Here is a 20,978-nt window from a genome sequence, read left to right on the forward strand (position 1 = left end):
GGACTCTCATGAGGATGCTCTCTAGATACATCCTCATGCTACATCGAGTCGTTTGTATGATAGTGACCAATCAGGTGCCTGAATCATAATTTTCCCGTCTTTGGGGAGGTCGATGTTTATCCAAATTCATTTCTAATTGACCATTTTTATTGTGCCGCTCGAGAATGTCCAAGTGAAAAATTGAGCACTTAATTGTGGCTGATGAATAAAAAAAAAAAAAAAAATCTAATTTTCCGGCCGAGCAGTTATAGCTTTATTATATACATTTCTTCGAGCCCCTTTTCCAAGTTGATAATACAATTTGAAACTTCTGTCAGCAACTAGTTTTCCCCGATGATGGAAGGCTCGTGGGTTATCCCCAGTGTTTAAAAAACATTTTTCTTTGGAATTGATTTCTTTTGAACTTTTGGAGTCGTGTGAAAAGAAATGAAAGGATTAGTGTATTAACTGATGCAAATTCACAGTTAATATGATCACAAAGCTATTAAAAGGGCTTTGAGAAGTCAAGGAAAAAAAAGAGATGGAAATGGAAAATGGATGGATGGTTCTGAATACTTGCTATGCTACAAGTTTGGTGAAAGTAAGGTCAAATTTTGTTGTTGTACTTCTAAGAGTACCCAGTACCAGTGTGTACTTTTAAATATTCCTCTTTGGACATCTTTATTTTCCTTAGACAAAATGTTCAGTTGATAAAAGTACTACAAATGATCTACTTTGATTGAAATAAAATCAAAATGTGTAATGTACAACCTTTCCAGCTTGCCTATGTATATGTGAGTGAGATATGATATTCCCTTGGATGGAATGTTGACCGATAAACAAATGTTATCACTGCCCTCCGTTGTAAATCCTTCGTCGGCCGATGCGACAAAACTGCCAGCATGACAGCATAAACAAATGCACGTGGGGATCAGTCACGTGACGTCCGGTGCCCCATGCAAAGATTTCTGATGCATACAAATCCTGTGATGGTGAGATTTACAGCTAGTTTGAAACTCATTGAAATAGATCGACAATTAAACTATTTAACAACAAGCTTTTTTATTTTATCAATATTCAGATTTCTCGGACGTAGTATTTTAAATGTTCTCTAAAGAGATTTGTTACAGCTGTAGCGGTTGTGAAAAATCTATATTAATAAAGCTGTATTGTATTGTATTCTCTTTAGCAGAGCTCCATCTAGTGCATGCATAGCGCAACTGCAGCCAATATTCTAGTTTTATTCCATGCGCCTCATAATGCGGTGCACCCCATATATGAAAACAGTTTTGAAATACGCCATTCACTGAAGGTGCGCTTTAAACTCCGAAGCACATTATAGCTCGGAAAATACGGTAGTTTAATGTCATAGCGACTGTACGTGTGCATCATCCCTCATAAGTCAAGGGGAGCAACCGTGATATAGGTCACAAACTCTCAGTGGGAGTAGCGATTCTCCCTTTGATCCACGAGCTCATTACCTCACCATAACATATCCAATTAAAACAAGAACAACAATTACAAGCCACCAGCTGAGAATATCCGTTACGGAGGAAAACGCTGAGACAACATGATGTACAACACGGAAGTAAATGGCTGTTGTCCTTGCTTTGTAATGGAAGTGAGTGGAGCACTTTAAAAGGCCAAGGTAGCGCAAGACTCGGAATAAAACCGTTTTATTTATTTATTTTTATAACAGACCAGTGCGGTCGTGACCATTTCAGGTGCAATTTGTGAACATAGTTGTTTTGTGTGCTGTGGTTGTTCGTGTCTCTATATCGCTTATCAGATTTTTTAAAAAAAATTTTCGTGAATCAAGATTATGGAACTCTGAGTTCCCCGCAGTCTCATCAACAGACAAAATGACAGCAAACCAAAGAAGGCACATTTTCTCGTGAGCGGTCATCCTCCCGAATAGCAACACGGTGATATAATGGCTTGCACATTTGCCTCACAGTCGCCAGGTCCTGGGTTCGAATCTCAGCTTCGATCCGCATGAGTGCGCAGACGTCAATAGAAGGCAGTATTTGAGGTTTGAGAAGATTATGATGAATAGCATTAGCAAGTGAACTTCATCTTGCCATTTTGATTATTATTAAAAGAATATTGCAGTGAATTTGTGTTGCTCATGGCCCATTTCTGAGTTGAATATATTCAAATACATAATTTTGCCCTCCAAAGCATTCTCTCGGTTTTGTTTTTGTTTTTTGCTTGAGGTGTCTTATAAACCAAAATTATTAGCATCAAAGTATTGCTCGAGTGGATGTGTATATTTTTGCAAAAAGCTCATTTTTTTCTGCTTTTTGGGCAGAAACGTATGTTTTTGGTCCAACCAATCCACAAATTAGACAAATTATATGCCCTAACTGTTAGGTTAATATTTTGGCAATCAGGTAAATTAGATTTTTACTCTTTGACTCTGGGAAATAGAAAAAACAAATTAAATCTTATCATCGTCTGTCCGTCTCGTGTCTAATTGATTGAACAGTGTTCAGCCTGTGGATTTCTTCATTGATCTGGGAGACATTCTCCAGCCTGGCCACAACAAAAAAAAAACAATTAGATCTTATAATTATTCAGCATCAACCTATTTGCTTACGACTCACATCCTTGCCTGCCTCAATAATTACCGTCTGCCAATGGCGACTAATTGCATCTTTCGAAGAAACATTTATTTACAGGCGCGGAGAAGGTTAATTTTCTTTGGGTGAAAAAGAAATGAAATGATAGACTGCACTTGTAGCATCGTGCAGAATTTCAAAGTGGTCTTTGGCCATAACAAAAGTTATGTGCGATCCAAGTGCTGTCATGCTGCAGCGACAAAAGAGCGACTTTTGTATCATTGGCCAGATTTCGGCCTTTTTTTTTCTTTTCTAGTTGCCCATCTGCTGCTCTCATTTTTCACACTTTGTAGCGCTCTGTTCCTATGTAGCTGTTTTGCTTCTAAATTTATTTATTTATTTATTTATTTAACGCCCAGTCAATGGCGGACCGAACAGCTTGACATTTCTATATTGGTCTTCGCTCACCCTCTTTCTTTTCCCTTTTTTTTCCCCTCCTCTTCCGTCATCTTCAGCCCTGTTTCCTCCTGTTGAGGAGCAGATGTGCTGAAGTGAGTCACGGAAATGCATGCAATCCAATATGTGGTCAAAGTGACAAGTTAGTCAGATAGTTGTCATATTTTGGTTGTGCTTGTTTGTTTGTTTGTTTGTTTGTTTGTTTGTTTGTTTGTTTGTTTGTTTTTTTAATGCTCTCTTGGTTCTCATGCATGCATGTGGATTGAAGAGTCTCATTCAAAGGTGTCCCGAGTCTGAACCTGGGGCATTTTTTTTTTAATGGCTCGGCGCATTCACTCAAAATAAATTTAAACACAAACCACATCAAAAGGTCACAAAAATAATCCAATCTGGAATAAGGCAAGACCATTGTTATTTTGAAAAATATTTAAATTTGTTACATAATAACAACATAAAAAATGGACATATTGTACTTTGAAATGTTCAAGGATTTCAGACTGTTGGTTCAGAAAAAAAATGTTTCAAATGTTAAAAAAAGGGCCATTATTTCTAATTTAAAGTGCTGAAAATGCGCAAACGTATAGGATTCAGTTAACGGCTTGCTGCTGGCAATCGCTCGGCCTGGCTTTCATGAAGAGTGGGCCTGCCTCATCTTACCGGTATCTTGCCAGTAAGTGTTAGCACTACAGTAAGCAAGACAACCAATAAGAGCTGATGGAAAACCAAATAAATAATGCGCACTTCCAAATTTGCATCATGATTTTGCATGTGATAGATGATTCCAATTTGTCTGTGCTTACGCAGTCAATAAAGAGTCAAGATGACAGCGGTGCAAAGGACATTTGTCATGACTAATTCCATCTGCTGTGGATGGAGTGAGGTCATTTCTCGCCATCCAATTTCAAATTCAATCTTGGGCCCTCTTACTCTCACTTAGTTTGACTTCTTAGGCTTTGTACGTGCCCTTGTGCCACTTTCTCCATTCCATCGCAAGTGACATTTCGAAGTCGCGTTAAGTCTGTTGAAGTAAACCCGAGCGGTATTCTGGATATAAAACCTCCTTAACGAGAAAATTGGGGAAAAAAACAATTGGGCTGACATTTTTTTTTTCATCCACGTCTAAAATATGTTTAAGGACACACAAATCCATCTTTAATTAAAATGTTGTTGACCAGAGTTATTTTCTTGGCAGTCGATATCTTAATACCTACCGTATTTTCTGCACTATAAGACGCACTGTAAGACATTCAATTTTCTCAAAAGCTGATAGTGCGCCTTATAATGCGATGTGCCTTATATATGGATAAATATTCTGATTTCTTGGACGCTTTGTTTCAGCTGCAGCGGTTGTGAAAAAGCTATATAAATAAAGCTGTATTGTATTTTATTGCTTTAGCATCGCTCCATCTAGTGGATTCATAACGCAATCGCAGCCACTAATGGAGCTTCTATTCTATGTGCCTGAAAAGGCAGTGCGCCCTACATATGAAAACTGTTTCAACATTGTCATGAAAAACAACATAAATGGATGAATTACATTCGAAATGGTAAATTCAGAAATGGCGTTGACTTATTATGAAACTATCTGTCACACAATGTTTGACACTTACCTTTTAATGACCCGCAGAGGTCGTGGGTTCGATGCCGGCTCCAGCCTTCCTGTGTGGAGTTTGCATGTTCTCCCCGGGCTTGTGTGGGTTTTCTCCGGGTACTCCGGTTTCCGCCCACATTCCAAAAACATGCATGGCAGGTTCATGGAACACTCAAAATTGTCCCGAGGTGTGAGTGTGAGCGTGGATGGTTGTTTGTCTGTGTGTGCCCTGCGATTGGCTGGCAACCAGTTCAGGGTGTAACGTGCTGTAGCTTTGTTCAACTGTAACCGCTAGTACAGTCACAGACAGGGAGATTTAAATGCCTTGCTGACTAAACGGGCTGTCGGCAGACAACATTGTGGCATTCGTTTTGGGTGCTCTACCATTTTTTTTAAACTGTAATGTAAAATATGTGCTACAATAAAGGTGAGGCAACAATGCACGCAAGGACATGCGACATGCTGTTGTAAATCGGATGTGAATAAGCAAATGCGGTAACGGCATTGCTCGCCTCACCTGTCAATCGCGTTTGCGGCAGCAGGTGCCTCATGTAAAGCGCTTGTGTGCTCCACGGCTGTCAGTCACTCGACTAAGACCCGTCAGCGCTGTCCGGCCGGGTTAGGAAGATGAGGCATGGCCGCACGTACACACCCGCCATCATTTGTCGCTACTATTTGCATGAGTGCACGGAATTGAGGATCGCACTGTCAAGGTTCGTTAGAGCTGAAGACAATTGATTAGCAGCCTGCAAGGATTCCGACTGCCTTGGCTCACCCAAAAAATAAATAAAAAATCGAATCTAAATCATCTAACTACATCCGCGGCGCCATCCTTCTCACCACAGGATGGAGTTTAACTGTTCCCCTAAATCTCCTCTGCTGTCAATTTTAATTAGACTCCACCTGGACTGCTCCTTCTGTACGCGTGCTACTGAGAATTGTAGCTTTTATAGTTTATAACTCCCCTTTTTTTTAATGCAGCAGTTGGTTTTGTACTAATGATATGTTGTGTGACTGCGCGTTTCTGTGTGTGTGTTTTACAGGTGGCCGAGATGCATGGAGAGTTGATCGAGTTTAATGAGCGCCTATATCGCACCCTCATGGCCAAGGACCACCTCATCGGGCAGATGAGACAGGAACTTATTGAGCTGAGAGGACCCGTGAGTTCATCATAACACACAGATGTCCTCGTGGCCGCTCATTTTCTTTCCCGAAGACCAATCCTCCCGTTTCCGATCTCGACTCGGCCGCTCTGTCATTTGGAATTAATATTTTCCTCCGAGCCAGTAGGTTGGATTGCTTTCTACTTTGCATGTCCGGTCTTGTTGATCGAGCGTAACGATGGAGGAAAATACAGTGGAAAGGCCTTAGCTTAGCGCAGCACGGTGTTGACCATTCATTGTGTATGTCGTCGCTGTCTGGCAGGAACCCCCTATGTCCAAATATCGTCATGTTTTTTTTTTTCGCTTCCACATATATGGCTCAAGACTTTTCAGAATGGGTTTGTGACCATGAACCTGGGACGGGCGTTTGCTTTTGTGACGTATTGAAATTGTTTTTTTTCTCCGTGCTTGGACTAGTTTAAGCAACGACTAATGAATGAACTAGCAATTTTTTAAAATTTGGTATATAAGATTAGCGCTTCATCTATTTTTTTTGGTTGGTTTTGTGTTGATGTGAATGGGCACGTGCTAGCAATTTAAAGTACAATCCAGCTCGAGCGATGCGATGGCTTGGAATTCAAGCAAGCTGGTGTTGTTTTTTGAGTTTCTGAAAAGTGGTCCAAGGATTCCGCCCGACAACACCGATGTGCTGCTGCTATTACCCAACAATTCCCAGAGGGCCTTGGCAGTCCCTGGTGCGTTCGGCTTAATTCAGTGAAGCTCTTTCCTGGTACTCAGCGGTTGTCCCCGTGGCAAAAACCTTGAATTTGAAAGCATTTTAGTTTGTCACATGTGTTCTGACAAAGTTGCTGTCAAATTTTTTTTCCCTCAATGTAACACATTTTTTTTCTTTCCCAAGATAGTGCACATAAACACAACATGACACTAACATCTGTTACATGTAGAGCACCCCCCCACACACACACACACATACACACACACACACACACACGCACACACACGCACGCACACTCCATCTGTTATGTGAGATGAATGCAATTCCGCTAAAGCGAGTTAAAGGTAAACGAAGGTGAGCCCTCGTATCTTTTAACGCCAGCCTTTCCTCGCTGGCCTCCTCAGTGGGCTTGTACACTTTGCTGTATGTGTGTAAGCCTTTTGACACTCATGTTCTTACAGCGCCATGCTGAGCAGCTTCAAAGTACTCAGGCCATGGTCAGGACCTTTACACATTTCCCGTCACCTTCCAATCTACTGCGTGTGTGTGTGTGTGTGTGTGTGTGTGTGTTTATTTGTGTGTGTGTGTGTGTGTGTGTGTGTGTGTGTGTGTGTGTGTGTGTGTGTACTGTACATGTGCCGCTTGGAGGGCGCGATCAAAACCCAGGGATGTTGGGGTCTCCGCTTTAGGTGATTGGGATGGCGAGATGACACACTTTTTACACTTTTTATCATCCAATCCACCAACATCTGGATTTGGTCATGTGGTGCCTCAAGGGATCGCTGGAAAGACTGAAGCAAATCAGCAGAGGGTTGATGTATTCCCGCACAATCTATCCATCGGAGACAATCGCATAGAGGGATGGCATCTTGGGATAAGAACTGCTTCCCGACACGACAACATCCATAAATGTTCCAACATTTCATGTTTATGTGTTCGCGTGTGAGTTTTTGAAGTGTAAACTTGTGATGCATAATGAGTCACCTAGTTCTTTCATTTGTAATTTTTTTTTCTTGGATATTTAGGTCCCAGGGGATTTGAGTCAAACGTCAGACGATCCCAGCCTCTCCGATTTTGAAACGTAAGAATTGCCCACTAATTTCTAGGGTAAAGAAACAATTGACAAACATTTGGTATCATCCAATCGGATTAACATTGCTGTCATTAACGCTTATAGTAGTGTACCCATTTTTCAGGGAATGCATTTTCCACACTCATCCAAATTAAGTGATCTGTACGGAGACGGTCGCACGCACTCACTGGTGCCATATGACACGAATAGAGCCCGCCTCTTAACTCATTCGGTACCAGCCAATTCTAGACCAAGTCTGAAAAGACGTTTAAAAACGTCTTTGGGAGTGAATGAGTTTTAAAGACACACTGACACTTCAAAATGGCCAGAATTGATTTTAGGCTTGCAATATTTTTTTTTTTAAATTCAAGTGTTTTTTTTAATTAAAAAAATGTCTTCAAATATGTTTCCAAACTTTTTAAGACATTTGATTGGGACGGCAATGATAAAAAAGGGCTCACTCACTGCATACGGAAATGTTCCCAAAATGAACACGTGCGAAATGAAATCTTGATATCTTCCGGCGAATATTTGATGACTATTTTTTGTGACGTGAAGACAAGCGGATCCATTGCATTGCGGCGAAGACGAAACACATGAAAAATCTAAATCCAGTCATTGTTTATCCTGTGCTCACTATCTGACAAATTGTACAGTCCCCTGGCCTTATTGTGAGGCTTGCTCGATCCATTTCTACCAACCACAAAGATGACCCGATGTTTTTTTTAATGCATTCATTGATTTATTTTCATCTCTCTCAATATATCTGAACGACCCCCATCTCAGCACGCTTTGATACACGATCGCATGGCGCGCTGCGCTTCTTTCATCACTCTGAGCTTCAACGTGCCAGAGCTCACCAAGTGTAGCGCAACGACACAGCGTTGATGGTGATGATTATGACTATGATGATGGATGAAAAAGGCCATCGCGGTGAAGCCTTGCCTGTTTATTTGTATCCCCAAAGGACCCATCGCGCTCTCATCAACGTGTGGATCCCTTCTGTGTTCCTGCAGGGCAGAGCTGCAAACGCCTACCACGTCTATCAGGTAAATCGTTTGCAAGCGCACGTGATTAAATTACGTGAGGCATCCAAAGGCGGCAGAAAAATATTTGGAAATATTGTGGATGGATATGTTTAGAAATCCAACTGTGGTATGTTTACCTGTACGTGGTACATATGATGTCATGTCCTGACATTGCCGTTCATTTAAAACCATCATAAATGTATCATGCTGAGAGTCCCTTCGCTGTCTTGGTTTCGTTGGTGCATTGGTCTCGAAAATGCCAATTTTGGGCTGACTGGAAAATATCGGCCGAGTGCAAGAAACATGATCACTTTCAAGAATGAAATCCAGTAAAGAGCCGTATAAAATCAAAAAGTAGTAGTAGTGCCTTTATAAGAAGTATAAGATTCAGTTTTGCTCTTTTATCAGTTATTAGTTTAACAATATCATATGTTTATGATGTTAGGCCGGTGGTTATTCCATTCATACGGGGGGGGGGAACAGAAAAACACGTTTCGAATGACATAGTGCAATTTGATATAACCTTAGTAGTAACATTTCTTTGTTCATTTTTCTTTCCAAAATTGAACATCATTTTCTTTCCAATGTACACATTTTTAATGCAGGGACAGCGGTTACGACTGTGGACAGTTTATGTTATCAGGTTGTAGGGTGCATGAAGGTGACTTCCTGTTGTGACTTCCTGTTGCCCAGAGTCATCTCTTAAACCACCCATGCATGTTACAGGCATTTGCTTAGATGTCACCAAAATAACCATTCACGCAATCACTGTTTTCTCCAGTTGGATAAAAACAAATTTGTGTATAAAATTATATTAGACAGGGCTTTGGCATGAGCAGAGAAATAACCACTCGGTGAGATTTTAGAAAATAACAGAGGACAGGCAACCAGTCCTGGGTGTACCCCGCCTCTTATCTGGATCCAGTTTGGATAGGCTCTGGCTCACCTGCGACCTTAGTGAGGACAAGCGCACTAGAAATATCTCATGCTGACAGAATCAATTGCTTCGCATTGTTTTGTTCAATCTGTTTTGCTGTCATGTGCCACAACTTGCAAACGTTGATATTTTCCATTCTTGAAATGCATTGTCTCAAACACAATGGAGCGAAAGGAAATGGCAAATAATTTATTTCTTTTTCAATCAGGCTAACCATGGCTGAATAAATGTTGATCATGACAGCTGCGTTTTTGGTCGCCTCGCCTTTCCTGTCACCTTTTACAAGACAAGAAAAAAAATTCCTTTGCAGCCCTCCCTTCCAGAAATTCTCTTCACCCTTTCACCTCCAACCACTTGTGCGATTCGTAATAATTTTACAACTCGGCACTTAGACCCGGTGACTTACGGATAACTTACGAACAAATTCAAGGACGTTCAACTTGGAGAATTGTCTCTAAGCAGCTGCTTCTTCTTGGCTTTGTCCAGTTACCCTTCAACTTTTGCTCATGTCTTTCACATTCACAAGGTATTAAACTTGAGCACTGACTCTCTGACACACACACACTGCGCACACCGAATTGCCTGGAGGTACAAATGTAATGCTAGCCAGGTGACACCGTTGAGGACAGGAAAAGACAGGTGACACATTCTGAGCGCTAACTGAACATCAGGGACGGCTTGCTACCGAGCTCAGCCCAGCTCAGTTTATACATAATTGATGTAAATTCACATCTTGAGCGGAGAGCTGTCTGACCCTTTTTTTCGTGCCCTAAATTGTATCCGTCTTCACATCAAATACAAACGCGCAACTCCCAGCATATGACATATGAGTAGTCTCACCCAAATTGGCAGTATTTGTGTGGGGCTATTCAGTTATTTCTGTGAAAACCTTACGTACCGTATTTTCCATACAATGAGGCACATCTAAAAGCATTTTCTAAAAATCCGACTGTGCGCCTTACAATCCGATGTGCCACATATATGGATCAATATTCTCATTTCTTCGACATAGTATTTTAAATGTTCCGTAAAGTGCTTTTTTACCGCTGTAGCGGTTGTGAAAGCGCTATATAAAAAAAAGCCGTATTGTGGTGTATTCCCTTTAGCGTAGCTCCATCGAGTGGATGCATGACAGAACCGCAGCCACTATTATAGCTTCCATTCTATGCACCATATAATGTGTGTGAAAGCAGTTGTAAAATAGGCCATTCACTGAAGGTGTGCCTTATAATCCAAATCACCTTATAGTGCAAAAAATACGGTATATGTATGCTGAAATAGATTCAGAAGTGACCCTCTTTTTTTTTGCACTTTACTATTGGTATAATTCGCAATGGACAGCAGCTCACATTTTGTGCTCCGGCGCAGTGCAGGAAAAGCGACTTGTTTCTTGCCGTTTGGCGGCTCATTTATTCAGTGGGAATTCGAGGTGGGCGCCATTGACATGCTTTAAAAGCAGACATATCCAGAATTCAAGAATTCATCCTGATTTTAAAAGTTGCATCAACCCGATAGGTAAGTGCTCATTGAGGTGTGAATGTTTGTCACGGTTTACGCTTATCGGCCCTGACACATGGCACACCATCGGACAGGGCTCCAGCAAAGTTGCCCCTCAGCTGAAAATTTAGTGGCGCAAGTAAAAAATTCAGTGACACACACTTTGACTTGTGTCAATTTTCGTTTGAAAACACATACTGGTTGAGAAATCCTGAACATTGTGTGTGTTGCGCTGATTTCCTATTATTGGCCTCTTCCCGGGCTGGTCTCAGGGCGGCTGCTGTCCAGCTCTTGAGCCCAATAGAAAGTTCAGCCCATCTGGCGCATTGGAAACTTTCCTTCCCAGAGCTATATTCGTCTAATGGCTCCCCCTGGAAAGGGTTTTTGTTCTTCGACAGCCTAATGGATGGCCAAGGTTACTAGAGTCATTGTTGTTAAGGTGAGGTAGTTGTCGTGATTGAACGCCCCGGCCGACTGTTTAAGGACTGGCGAGTACTACCAGGAAAAAAAAAAATGTTGTCCAATCACGTTTTATTTTGAAATTCCCCAATCTATGTGAAGTAATTGGACTACTCCAAAGGCTATTCCTCACATTCTCATGCGCATGTACTTTCAAAACAGTGCAAGATGAATGAACTGAAATGAGCAATGAACCTTAAACTTTTTTTATAACGTATATATTTTTATCTGGCGAGTCAATGGGATTTTTGAAGCCCAGGGATAAGTTAGGTCACAGCACCCTTGTGGTTTAAAATAAGCTCACTAACGGCCATGTGCTGCTGCCGCCGCTGCTGAGGGGAGGAAAGCTGATCTGAACACCACTTCTCACATTTTACCTCTCTCAAAGTCTTCACTACTCCCCCTTATTTTATTTTTTTACCCTCTGTCCTTCTTCTCCATCATCCCTCCATCTGTCACCCTCCCTCCACCAGCTTGCGCAGCATTATGCCGAAGCTCCTACTCCATTTTCTCTCTGTCTACTCCCCCCCCCCCCCCCCCGCCCCCACTCCGCCCGCCTCACTTTTCCTCCTAAAGCCACTTTTCAGCCTTTTTTTTTTTTAAATGACTTCCACCAAGATCAGGGAAGCTCGGGATGGAGTCGCTCCATCATCAGTGACCATTTCTTCTTCGCGCCATCCATTTCCTTCCCCCACCTTCTTCTCCACCCCCCCCCCCCACCCCCACCCCTGAACTCATAATGAGCAAATTACACCGGTCTCGGTGTTCTCCCTCCTACATAATCCCAGTAGTGTAGGCAATAATGAGAAGAGGGGAGGCAGCATCATTTGTATGAAGATCAACCAACACATTAAGTCATTTGCGTTGTGCCGGACTGTAAGTGTTATCGTCACCTGCGTGTTTTAGTCTGACAATCGGGACACGAGAAGAGCATCAATGACGAGTGCGTCGGGATTTTGTTTCACTTCTTAAGAAACAAGGAATTTGTTGGTTGCTTGTTGTTGGGATCAGTCTGTCATTATACTCGACTATATATTATCCACCTTCAATTGTTGATCAAACCGAACAAATTCTATTTCGAAGACCAAAGTAGCCATATGAGCGTCATCAAATTTTCGATATATGCTCAGCACGACGTGCGTAGTAAATGCTTCCGAGCTAGTTTTGTTTTCGTAAAAGAGCAGCTTTGTTTTTTTTGTTGTTGTGTTTTTTGTTCCTTTGTTTTCACCAGGATATTAGTGAAAGAAATGGCAATACGACAAGTTGCGGGTCATGATACGTTAGCCACCAAGACTTTGTTTAGCGCTTCACAATCAACAATGTGAAAATGTTGTCTACCGCCCTGAATTAATGATGATGGGCCGTGTTCTTCAAAGGATATTGATGATGAAAATGCTAAGTATGTTTTATAATGAGGGCTGTGAGTTATGAGTGATGTCAAGCTACCCGCGATCTCTTGGCATGTTAGCTTTTTTTTTTTCTTTTTTTATTAACTTTAGACATCATCAATCTCTGCAATCTCCCCCCCACCACTACCTCTCTCCACTCCTCTTTTCTTCCCTCGATTGGCTTGGAACCCCCTCTTGTTAATTTCCCCCTATTTATCGTGATCCGATAGGTTTGAACGATAGTGATGATGAATGCCGAGGCAATGCAAGTGAGACCCTCCCACCTCCACAGCAACCCTGGCGACTACAATGAATCATGAATTTAACCTGACACTTCTTCCCATATTAGACAGTCCTTGCGTTGATTTTCCACACCACAAAAGCGTGGCCGCTTCGCAAATTTCTGGCGTGCAGTGTACGAAGTGTTGACAGACCCAGTCTTGCAAAAGTTGCTCCATCTACTGGGGGGGTAGGGGGGGGGGGCAGTATATGTAGTATCACCTTTAACCCTTTCATGCGTGGTTTGGAATCACTGTAACAGAAACCCGTACCTCATTTTCGGATTAAAAAAAAAAACAGGATCTGATTCTTGAGACGGCATCCGTATTCTGAAACTGCTCCTCCTCATTAGGGTTGTGGGTGAGCTGGATTCTGTCAGACTAATTTAATCACGGTTGTTAATATACGGCATGTATCGAGATAAATACAAACATAGCAAGCCTGCTTTTCCACAAACTTTTAATTTACTTCACACGTCATCCGAGATTGTCCACTGCTATCGTGAAGAAGAGTGAATGCACCCAATTATCCACAAAGCCTTTAATATGCAGCATATACAGCCACATAAATAAGCCGCTCAAATGAATAATTGAGACACACCGTTGGTACATTTCTGAAGCTTGTGTGCCGAGGCTGGCCGCCCGTGTGGGCCGCCATCCCTTGGAGAAATTCAAAGTGTAATCCGTCATCGCACCTTGAATTTACATTGTAAGCTAATGGCTAAATTGGGGTTAACTTCAGAGGCTTCTCGGCGCCCCAGACCCTTCCTATTTACCGTCAAGTTCTGCCAGCGTGACGATAGGCGGGAGGAGATGGCGCGGTGCATTTGGATCGATGTTCATTTCCAGCATATGTGAAGTTTGCACGTTTCAAAACAAATAGATGTTGTGCTTTGCAGCGCAGCTAATGCTAATGGTCCTCCACGCCGGCACGCACATGATAATGGCGGGTTGGTTGCAGGGGGAGATAACTGTTACGTTGATGATGGCGATGATGAATATTTTCCAATGGTAATGATAATTACGCTCATCTCGGCCTCACATCCATAAGTCTTAGATCAAACATCCCAAGGAAGGCCGATTGCGTTGCTGCTCGGAGCGCCGAGATATCAGATTACGTTTACAATTTTAGCGTCCAAACCACTGGCAACAAAAGTGAGCACACCCCCTCGGTGAAACTATCCAGCTGGTGCTCTTGGGCGATATTTCGTCTCATTCGCCACCATGTGACTTGTATTCTTTGGCGTTCGACTCAGCATGACTTAGATTTGTTCTTGATTTTACTGTCTGGTGCTTTCTACCGCCTTTATTACCGATTTGTCTTACTGTTTATTGTGTATGTTAAATTGCTCCATGTACAGCACTTTGTGTGCAGCGATGGCTGTTTCAAAGTGCATTATAAATACTGTTGACTTGACTTGACATTATGGCTGTTCCATCCGGTTGTAAAATAACTCGAATGATTTGATCATGCAACCACGCCACTTAAGCGTCACCTGGATTTGAACCCGCCACAAAAGAACACCGGGACGCCAGCTTTGTCACATCGTCGGCAAGCCAGGCATCGAAAAAGCGCTTCGTCGGTGGCAGCAGAATGTGACGCGTGAGAGGTGGGATGAGAATTTGGCCTATCTTCCTCTTCCCAATTTGGCTGGTGACAAGAGTGCGGGCGATTTTAAGCCTCAACATGCCCCGATGAGCTCTTGAGTTGACGTGTAATTTGTCAATCAGCTCCCCTTCTCTTCGCTCCTTTTCCTTTGTTACTGTCAATTTTTAGTTCCTCATTCTGTCTGTCTGGGGGGTGGTCGGGGAGAGGGGGCTTAATGGTCTGCCTTTACCTCGCACGTTTAATCTTCTGATCAGTCAGTTTCGCCCTCCACTCCTTTCTGGCTTTGTGCCCGATTCATCTCGTCTTTACGTCGCATCAGCCGCGCGACACCCTTCAAAAATGGCTCGTCCTCGGGATATTGTGCGTGTGTTCTCAGGAAAAGCGAGGAAGGGATGGTATCCGATAAAGAGAGTCGCAAGGAAAAACAGGGAAAGGGGCTGGGGTAGGGGATGGGGGGGATGATGGGCAATAATGGAGGCAATTGTGATAAAAGATGAAGGTGAGAGCTTGATCATCTTCTTCCTTCTGGGGCGCGAGAGGATTTTCCAAAGTAGCCTCTAACTTGGAACACGTACGCCGTACGTGGTTACCGCCCGCTACTCTTCACGAACTTAAGTGATAAAAAGATTGATGGTTGTTCTTGATTGCACTTAGCTTCCTGTTGTTCTGTATTGATGAGAATTTCGGTCACCACTGTTATTTTGGCGTGTTTGTCCCCTTTTGTTTGGCAAGACAAAATAACTGACTTTGAATGTGGATGCAAATCAAGCCACTGATACAGTAGCATACAGTAGTTTTTACTGCGTTTATAGTGGCTTAATAGCACCTGTCGTGTAAGATTTATTACAAAGTCGATGGCGTGCCAGGCATATTTCCATGTTTGTTGTGACAAGAGTTTCTCTTTCACTCTCTGATGGTAGAAATTTACAGTGTACACCGCAGACTGTGCAAAGGTACTTCCGTGAGGCGAAACCTTTAAAAAAAGAAGATTCAACAGACATGATAGGGTCGAAAGATTAAAAAAAAAAAAATCATTCAGTACTAGCCAATTCTGGACCAAATCTGAAAAGACGTTTAAAAACGTCATTGGGAGTGAATGAGTTGATGGTGGTCATAATATAAATACTGTGTAACACGAACGCAAAATACTCATTTGCATGAATAGGTTTGACATGCAAGCACATAACGCCCCCACCTCCCCAAATTGAGACCATGAGTTAGCTGTGCCAATCAAGCATTCTCTCTCTCTCTCTCGAAAACGATAAGGTAAAGGTAGAGCCTGGGGACAAAAGATAATTGATAGAGATAGTGTGACTGAATTTTATTTTCAACTGGTGATAAGCAACAAAGACACTCTGGAAAGCCGAGCATTGCAGATGACTGACGCAAACGTCACTTGCTGTATTTTGACATCTTCTGTTTTGAGTGCGGGTGACCAAAATGTGTTTACCCGGACGTCCTGGTGACTCATGTGAGTGATCTTAAAGCCACGATTTAGTATTCTGTGCGTTATTAGTTAGTCTTGGGTATGTTACACAATATTTCATTTCTTGTTTCATCAAAAGTAAGATTTGTTTGCTCTCAGGGAGGGAATGGGCACTCCCTCCAATCAAACCATCAGAACAGACAACAGAATATTTCATACTCGCGTCATTTCGATAAATGTTAAGTTAGAGTAAACTAATTCTCCCCAGCCTCCTCTTTTAGTTTGAGGTGCTGCATTTTAATGGGCTCGGAAACAGCAGCTCGACAACAACAACAGCTGCTTCCGTGTTTCACATTTTTACAGACTAATGGAAACAAAACACAGACGGTCTGTTTATGCGTTCGACACATTCAATATTCCCAGCGGGGAATGTTGGAGAAGCCACTTGGAAAATGTGAGATAAAAAAGAGTCACTCTGCATTAAATAATGCTCTAATTTATAGAAACGCAACATAGCAAGCATGTTTGACTTCGTATCTCGCTATGATACACGACGTTGCGCTCTATTCACTATACAATTGAATCAGCAGGATGTATGAAATATATTTCAGTTCTGATATTTTCTTGCCTAAAATGTGAAGGCATCAGACCAAGACCATCGATAGCGCTTGTCTTCACTTGAGTCACCAACCAGTCGCAAGACACATTTAAACAGACGGGCAACAAGTGCTGGGAGACAATACACAGGAAGAACATGCAAAGTCCATGAACTCCTAGCCGGGATGCGAACCCTGAACTTCAGAACTGTGAGGCAGATGTGCCAACTGCTTCCCTCCAGCGTCCTGCCAAGTGCAGGTAGTACTAATAATAATCCGTGTGGATTATATTTGAACAGGCGCTGAAATTCAAGAAGATCACAAATACCGTATTTTCCACACTGTAAGACACACCAAAAAGCATTCAATTTTCTCAGAAGCTGACAGTGCTCAATATTCGGATTTCTTGGACATAGCATTTTAAATGTTCTGTAAAGCGTTTTGTTACGGCTACAGCAGTTGTGAAAGCACTATATAAATAAAGCTGTATTGTATTGTATTGTATTTCCTTTAACATCACGCCATCATAGTGGATGCATAAGGCAACCCCAGCCACTATTGTAGCCTCTATTCTTTGCGCCTTATAATGCGGTGCGCCCTATATATGAAAACAGTTTTAAAATAAGCCATTCATTGAAGGTGCGCCATATACTCCAAAGCGCCATATAGTGAAGAAAATACGGTAAATCAATTTTTGTGATATCTTAATATTGTCTAGACATGTCTCTGATGCTAATGCTTTAACGAGGCCTTTCCGGCGGCGAACAAAACATCTCACATGCCTTCTAATGACTTGCCCAAAATGTCAGATTTGTCACTTTTCACATTTCATGCTTTGTCGTGGTATGCGTCCAGACAAAAACATGCGCGGCGAAAGTAACAGTCTCCTTATAACTAGGAATGAAGCCTTTCTCCCATCCTGGTCGTTAAAAAAATACAGGAAAAAAAAGGTTTGAAAATTTGAACGCACTGCGACTTCTGCAAACCTTCCGAAAAGTGAAAGAAGGATGCTTCTTCAACTGTACGTCAGTCATATTGCAGCACTATTGTTATCCTTACGGTCTTATTTACTCGTGTGACTGACTTGAACTTCACACTTCTTGAAAGAAACAATACTTGCATTTCTTTGCCGTCATAACACGACGGTATTAAATACGGCGCAGGTTATATTTTGAGAACCATTCTCAGTGAATGTGTATGGAAATGCAAAAAGAAATCGTTCAAGCGCAAGACGCAACGTAACCGTACAGATTTCTGTACCGTCAACACACAAGCAACGGAGATGTTGCCCACCTGCTTTTATTTTGTTCAGTCTGTATTCTTACTCAACTTTTGGACTGCATTTTTCTTTGAAATTCGAAGGCCGGTTTTCGGCCTGTTGACCGCTTTCAGTTCCCATGAGGTACTGCGCACCGGCAGCAGGATGACCACCTTGGCTCTCATGTAAAGGGCAATCGGTTTTTCAGATCGTCTCGTGGGTAAAAATGGGTTTTCGACATTTCCGTTTCACGTGCTCGACTAAATTCGGACGCGCGTTGCATCGTGTAACTGTGCTTTCTCCCAGATGGTCTGTGCGATACAATTATTATGATGTATATTTTACAACATGTATGTCACATCTGGCCAATGGGACTCCTGAATTTAATTATACTCGGTGACGCCTGAGCTATGCAAATATATCCCGTGCATTTTACAGCATCAATCCGTCATAGTTTCGCAACTATTGAAAATCCTAATTTTTTTGGACTCATATTGCCGGCCTGACGTGAGGGGAATAGCATTTGTCTCATTGTTATGGCAACCCCTTACTCCTTCAGTCTGTCTCTAAATGTTGAATGGGCCAGGCAATGAAATTTCGCTAAAATTTCCTTGACCGAACGATCACCCGATGATTATTAATTTTAACGCGATGGGGAAATGTTACCATGAATCCCATTTTCATGCCACTGTTGTCTAGAGGCCTATGTGGATATATGGCTCATCTTGTCAAATCTGATGTCGGTTTTTCTTCTTTCGAAGGTAAACTAGATAAGACTGAATCCACATTGCCTTTAGAATGCCCAATCCAAGGTAACGCTTCGCACAGTTTTTCTTCCCCATGTCTCATACAATAATGGGTCTCTATTGTTTTAGTTTTTATTTAGCCTCTGGATAAGTCTCGTCATCAAGCTTTTCCCCCCAACGGCCTAAATGCACACTCGACATCACAACAATGGCAACAATCCCGGGAGCATCACCTAATGACGGCCCAGCCACCGGTGTAGTCTAAAATGATCCCCTTTGGTATGATACTAATAAATGCAAAGTGCCATAGAGTCACACAACAAATACAGCAACTTTGATTGCATGTAAAAGCCTCAAGCGTGCTCCCTTCACGCTTGATGAACCTCTTGCAATATCCCTCACACATCGGGGGGGGGGGGGGCGGGGGAGGGCTCCGGAGTGACACACTAACACCGCTCATGCACATCATTGACATGTAAAAGACGGGGGTCCAAAGGGACGACCGCTGGCTTTTTTTCCATCAGCATCAGGGTGACATCTGTGATGAATGAGCAATGACTTCAAAAATTGGTCTCCAAAATGGACTCATGGAGGTTGAAATGAAATTGTCTTGACTCTTAAAAAAATATAAAAATTAATAAAAATGCAGTGGCTCTCACCATGTTAGAGTTTTTCCATGTTTTCAAGATTCCGAACAGGGTTCATGCCAAAAAAAGAAAATTGCTTGAGGTAACATGGTTTATTTCAGACTTCCCCCGTTTTTTTTTTTTTTTTTTTGGGGGGGGGGGGGGTTAGGTGAGTTGTTTTTTCTCAAATACAACCGGCTACTATTTGTGATGATCCATGTTATGGCACTGCTTTCCAAAACTTTTGTACTAACTTCTGTGTTGAAATTGAATTTTCAGAAAAAAGAAGAAAAAAAAAAACATTTCATCTCTCACTCCCGGTTCTCCTTCCATGAAAACAGAAGCCCATCTCCTTCTCTCTTTCTTTGTAATAGGCTCATTTTGTCTCCTCTCCGCGCTCCCCCTCTCTTTTGTGAGTGTGAATAAAGCAGCTAATGGTGCATGGAAATGGTGGCAGAGCTGTCACGTCTAAAGACAGACTCTATCTCGGCGTGGCATTATGTCAGCCAGAGGATGTCTGAAAACCTTGGGGGGGGGGGGGGGTGGTGTGTGTTTTTTTTTTTTTTACACCGCTTATTCCCACAAGACGATATATGAAACCTTAATGACAAGTTCATTAAATGTTACTTTGTGTTTATCAATCTATATTCCTTTTTTCCATCTCGTCCTCAGGTTTACATCCGCATCCTGGACAATGAGTGGAATGTGTACAGGCGCTACACGGAGTTTCGGGAGCTGCACAACTGCCTGAGGTCGCGGTTCCCACAGGTGGACACGTTCAACTTCCCGCCAAAGAAAGCCATCGGGAACAAGGTGAGCTCACACCTCGGATGGCTGGTGAGTTAATAATCCCCGCTGATTGCGTGGGTTAGGGGTGATGAGAAAAATTACAGGTCATTGACCCCCCAAATAGTTTAGGATTGCCTCTCTACTGTACATTGTTAAAAAAATGATAAACCACAAACTATGTCAAAACGATGAAATATTTCTACATTATTTTACATTATCCTCAAAAGAAAGTCTTTGATTCTGATCCCCCCAAAAAACCCTGAACCCTAAGTCTGCAGCAAAGAAAGACTCTCCGTCACAACCCAGGCTAACCTTGGCTCCTCCCCGACATATAAAGATTGTCTCTCTGTTGAGATGTATTGTTTTAAAACACTTCGAAGTACTACTTTCCTATTTTAGACAGGGCTTCAGTGCCAGCTTATGTTATCACTGCGGTACATTTCAGAAAAAGACTTTTGGAGAGCAGCACATTTAAGTTTCTCTGTGTGTACATGTATAAAAATTAGTCTATTGAAGGTTTCGGATTGATGATTTCAAGAAGAAGTAGACGTTTAGATTACCACGCGAAATTCAGCTCGCGGTAGCTATATTTTTCACAGAACCAAGGAAAAGTATTTTCCTTTTGGACAAGTCCTTTCACTTTTTTCAAGAAACACAATACCGTGAAAAAAACCCGACATTTTGTCAAACCAGTCGATCACGCTTGACGATTTCTGTAACCCCCAAATCGACACTTTGAGTAATTATGTTTCACTTGGGATCTTCAAACAGTACCAGCCTATAAAGGGAGAACACGCTGCACTACGGAGTAAGTCAATGGTGTTGACTCCCAAGTAGTTGCAA

At 42.2% G+C, this 20,978-nt stretch overlaps 1 protein-coding gene across 1 annotated transcript in view; it reads left to right on the forward strand.

Annotated features, from left to right (window-relative positions):
• The window catches only part of snx29 (sorting nexin 29), an 85,354-nt gene that overhangs the window by 48,400 nt on the left and 15,976 nt on the right, over nt 1-20,978 (forward strand). The window contains exons 16-19 of the mRNA XM_052070465.1: nt 5,631-5,747; nt 7,452-7,507; nt 8,466-8,547; nt 20,019-20,159. Of these exons, the coding sequence (XP_051926425.1) occupies nt 5,631-5,747; nt 7,452-7,507; nt 8,466-8,547; nt 20,019-20,159 (396 nt within the window). The remainder of the gene's footprint in view (nt 1-5,630; nt 5,748-7,451; nt 7,508-8,465; nt 8,548-20,018; nt 20,160-20,978) is intronic.

Source organism: Hippocampus zosterae, chromosome 7, assembly GCF_025434085.1.
Source record: "Hippocampus zosterae strain Florida chromosome 7, ASM2543408v3, whole genome shotgun sequence".
Classification (NCBI taxonomy): domain Eukaryota; kingdom Metazoa; phylum Chordata; class Actinopteri; order Syngnathiformes; family Syngnathidae; genus Hippocampus; species Hippocampus zosterae.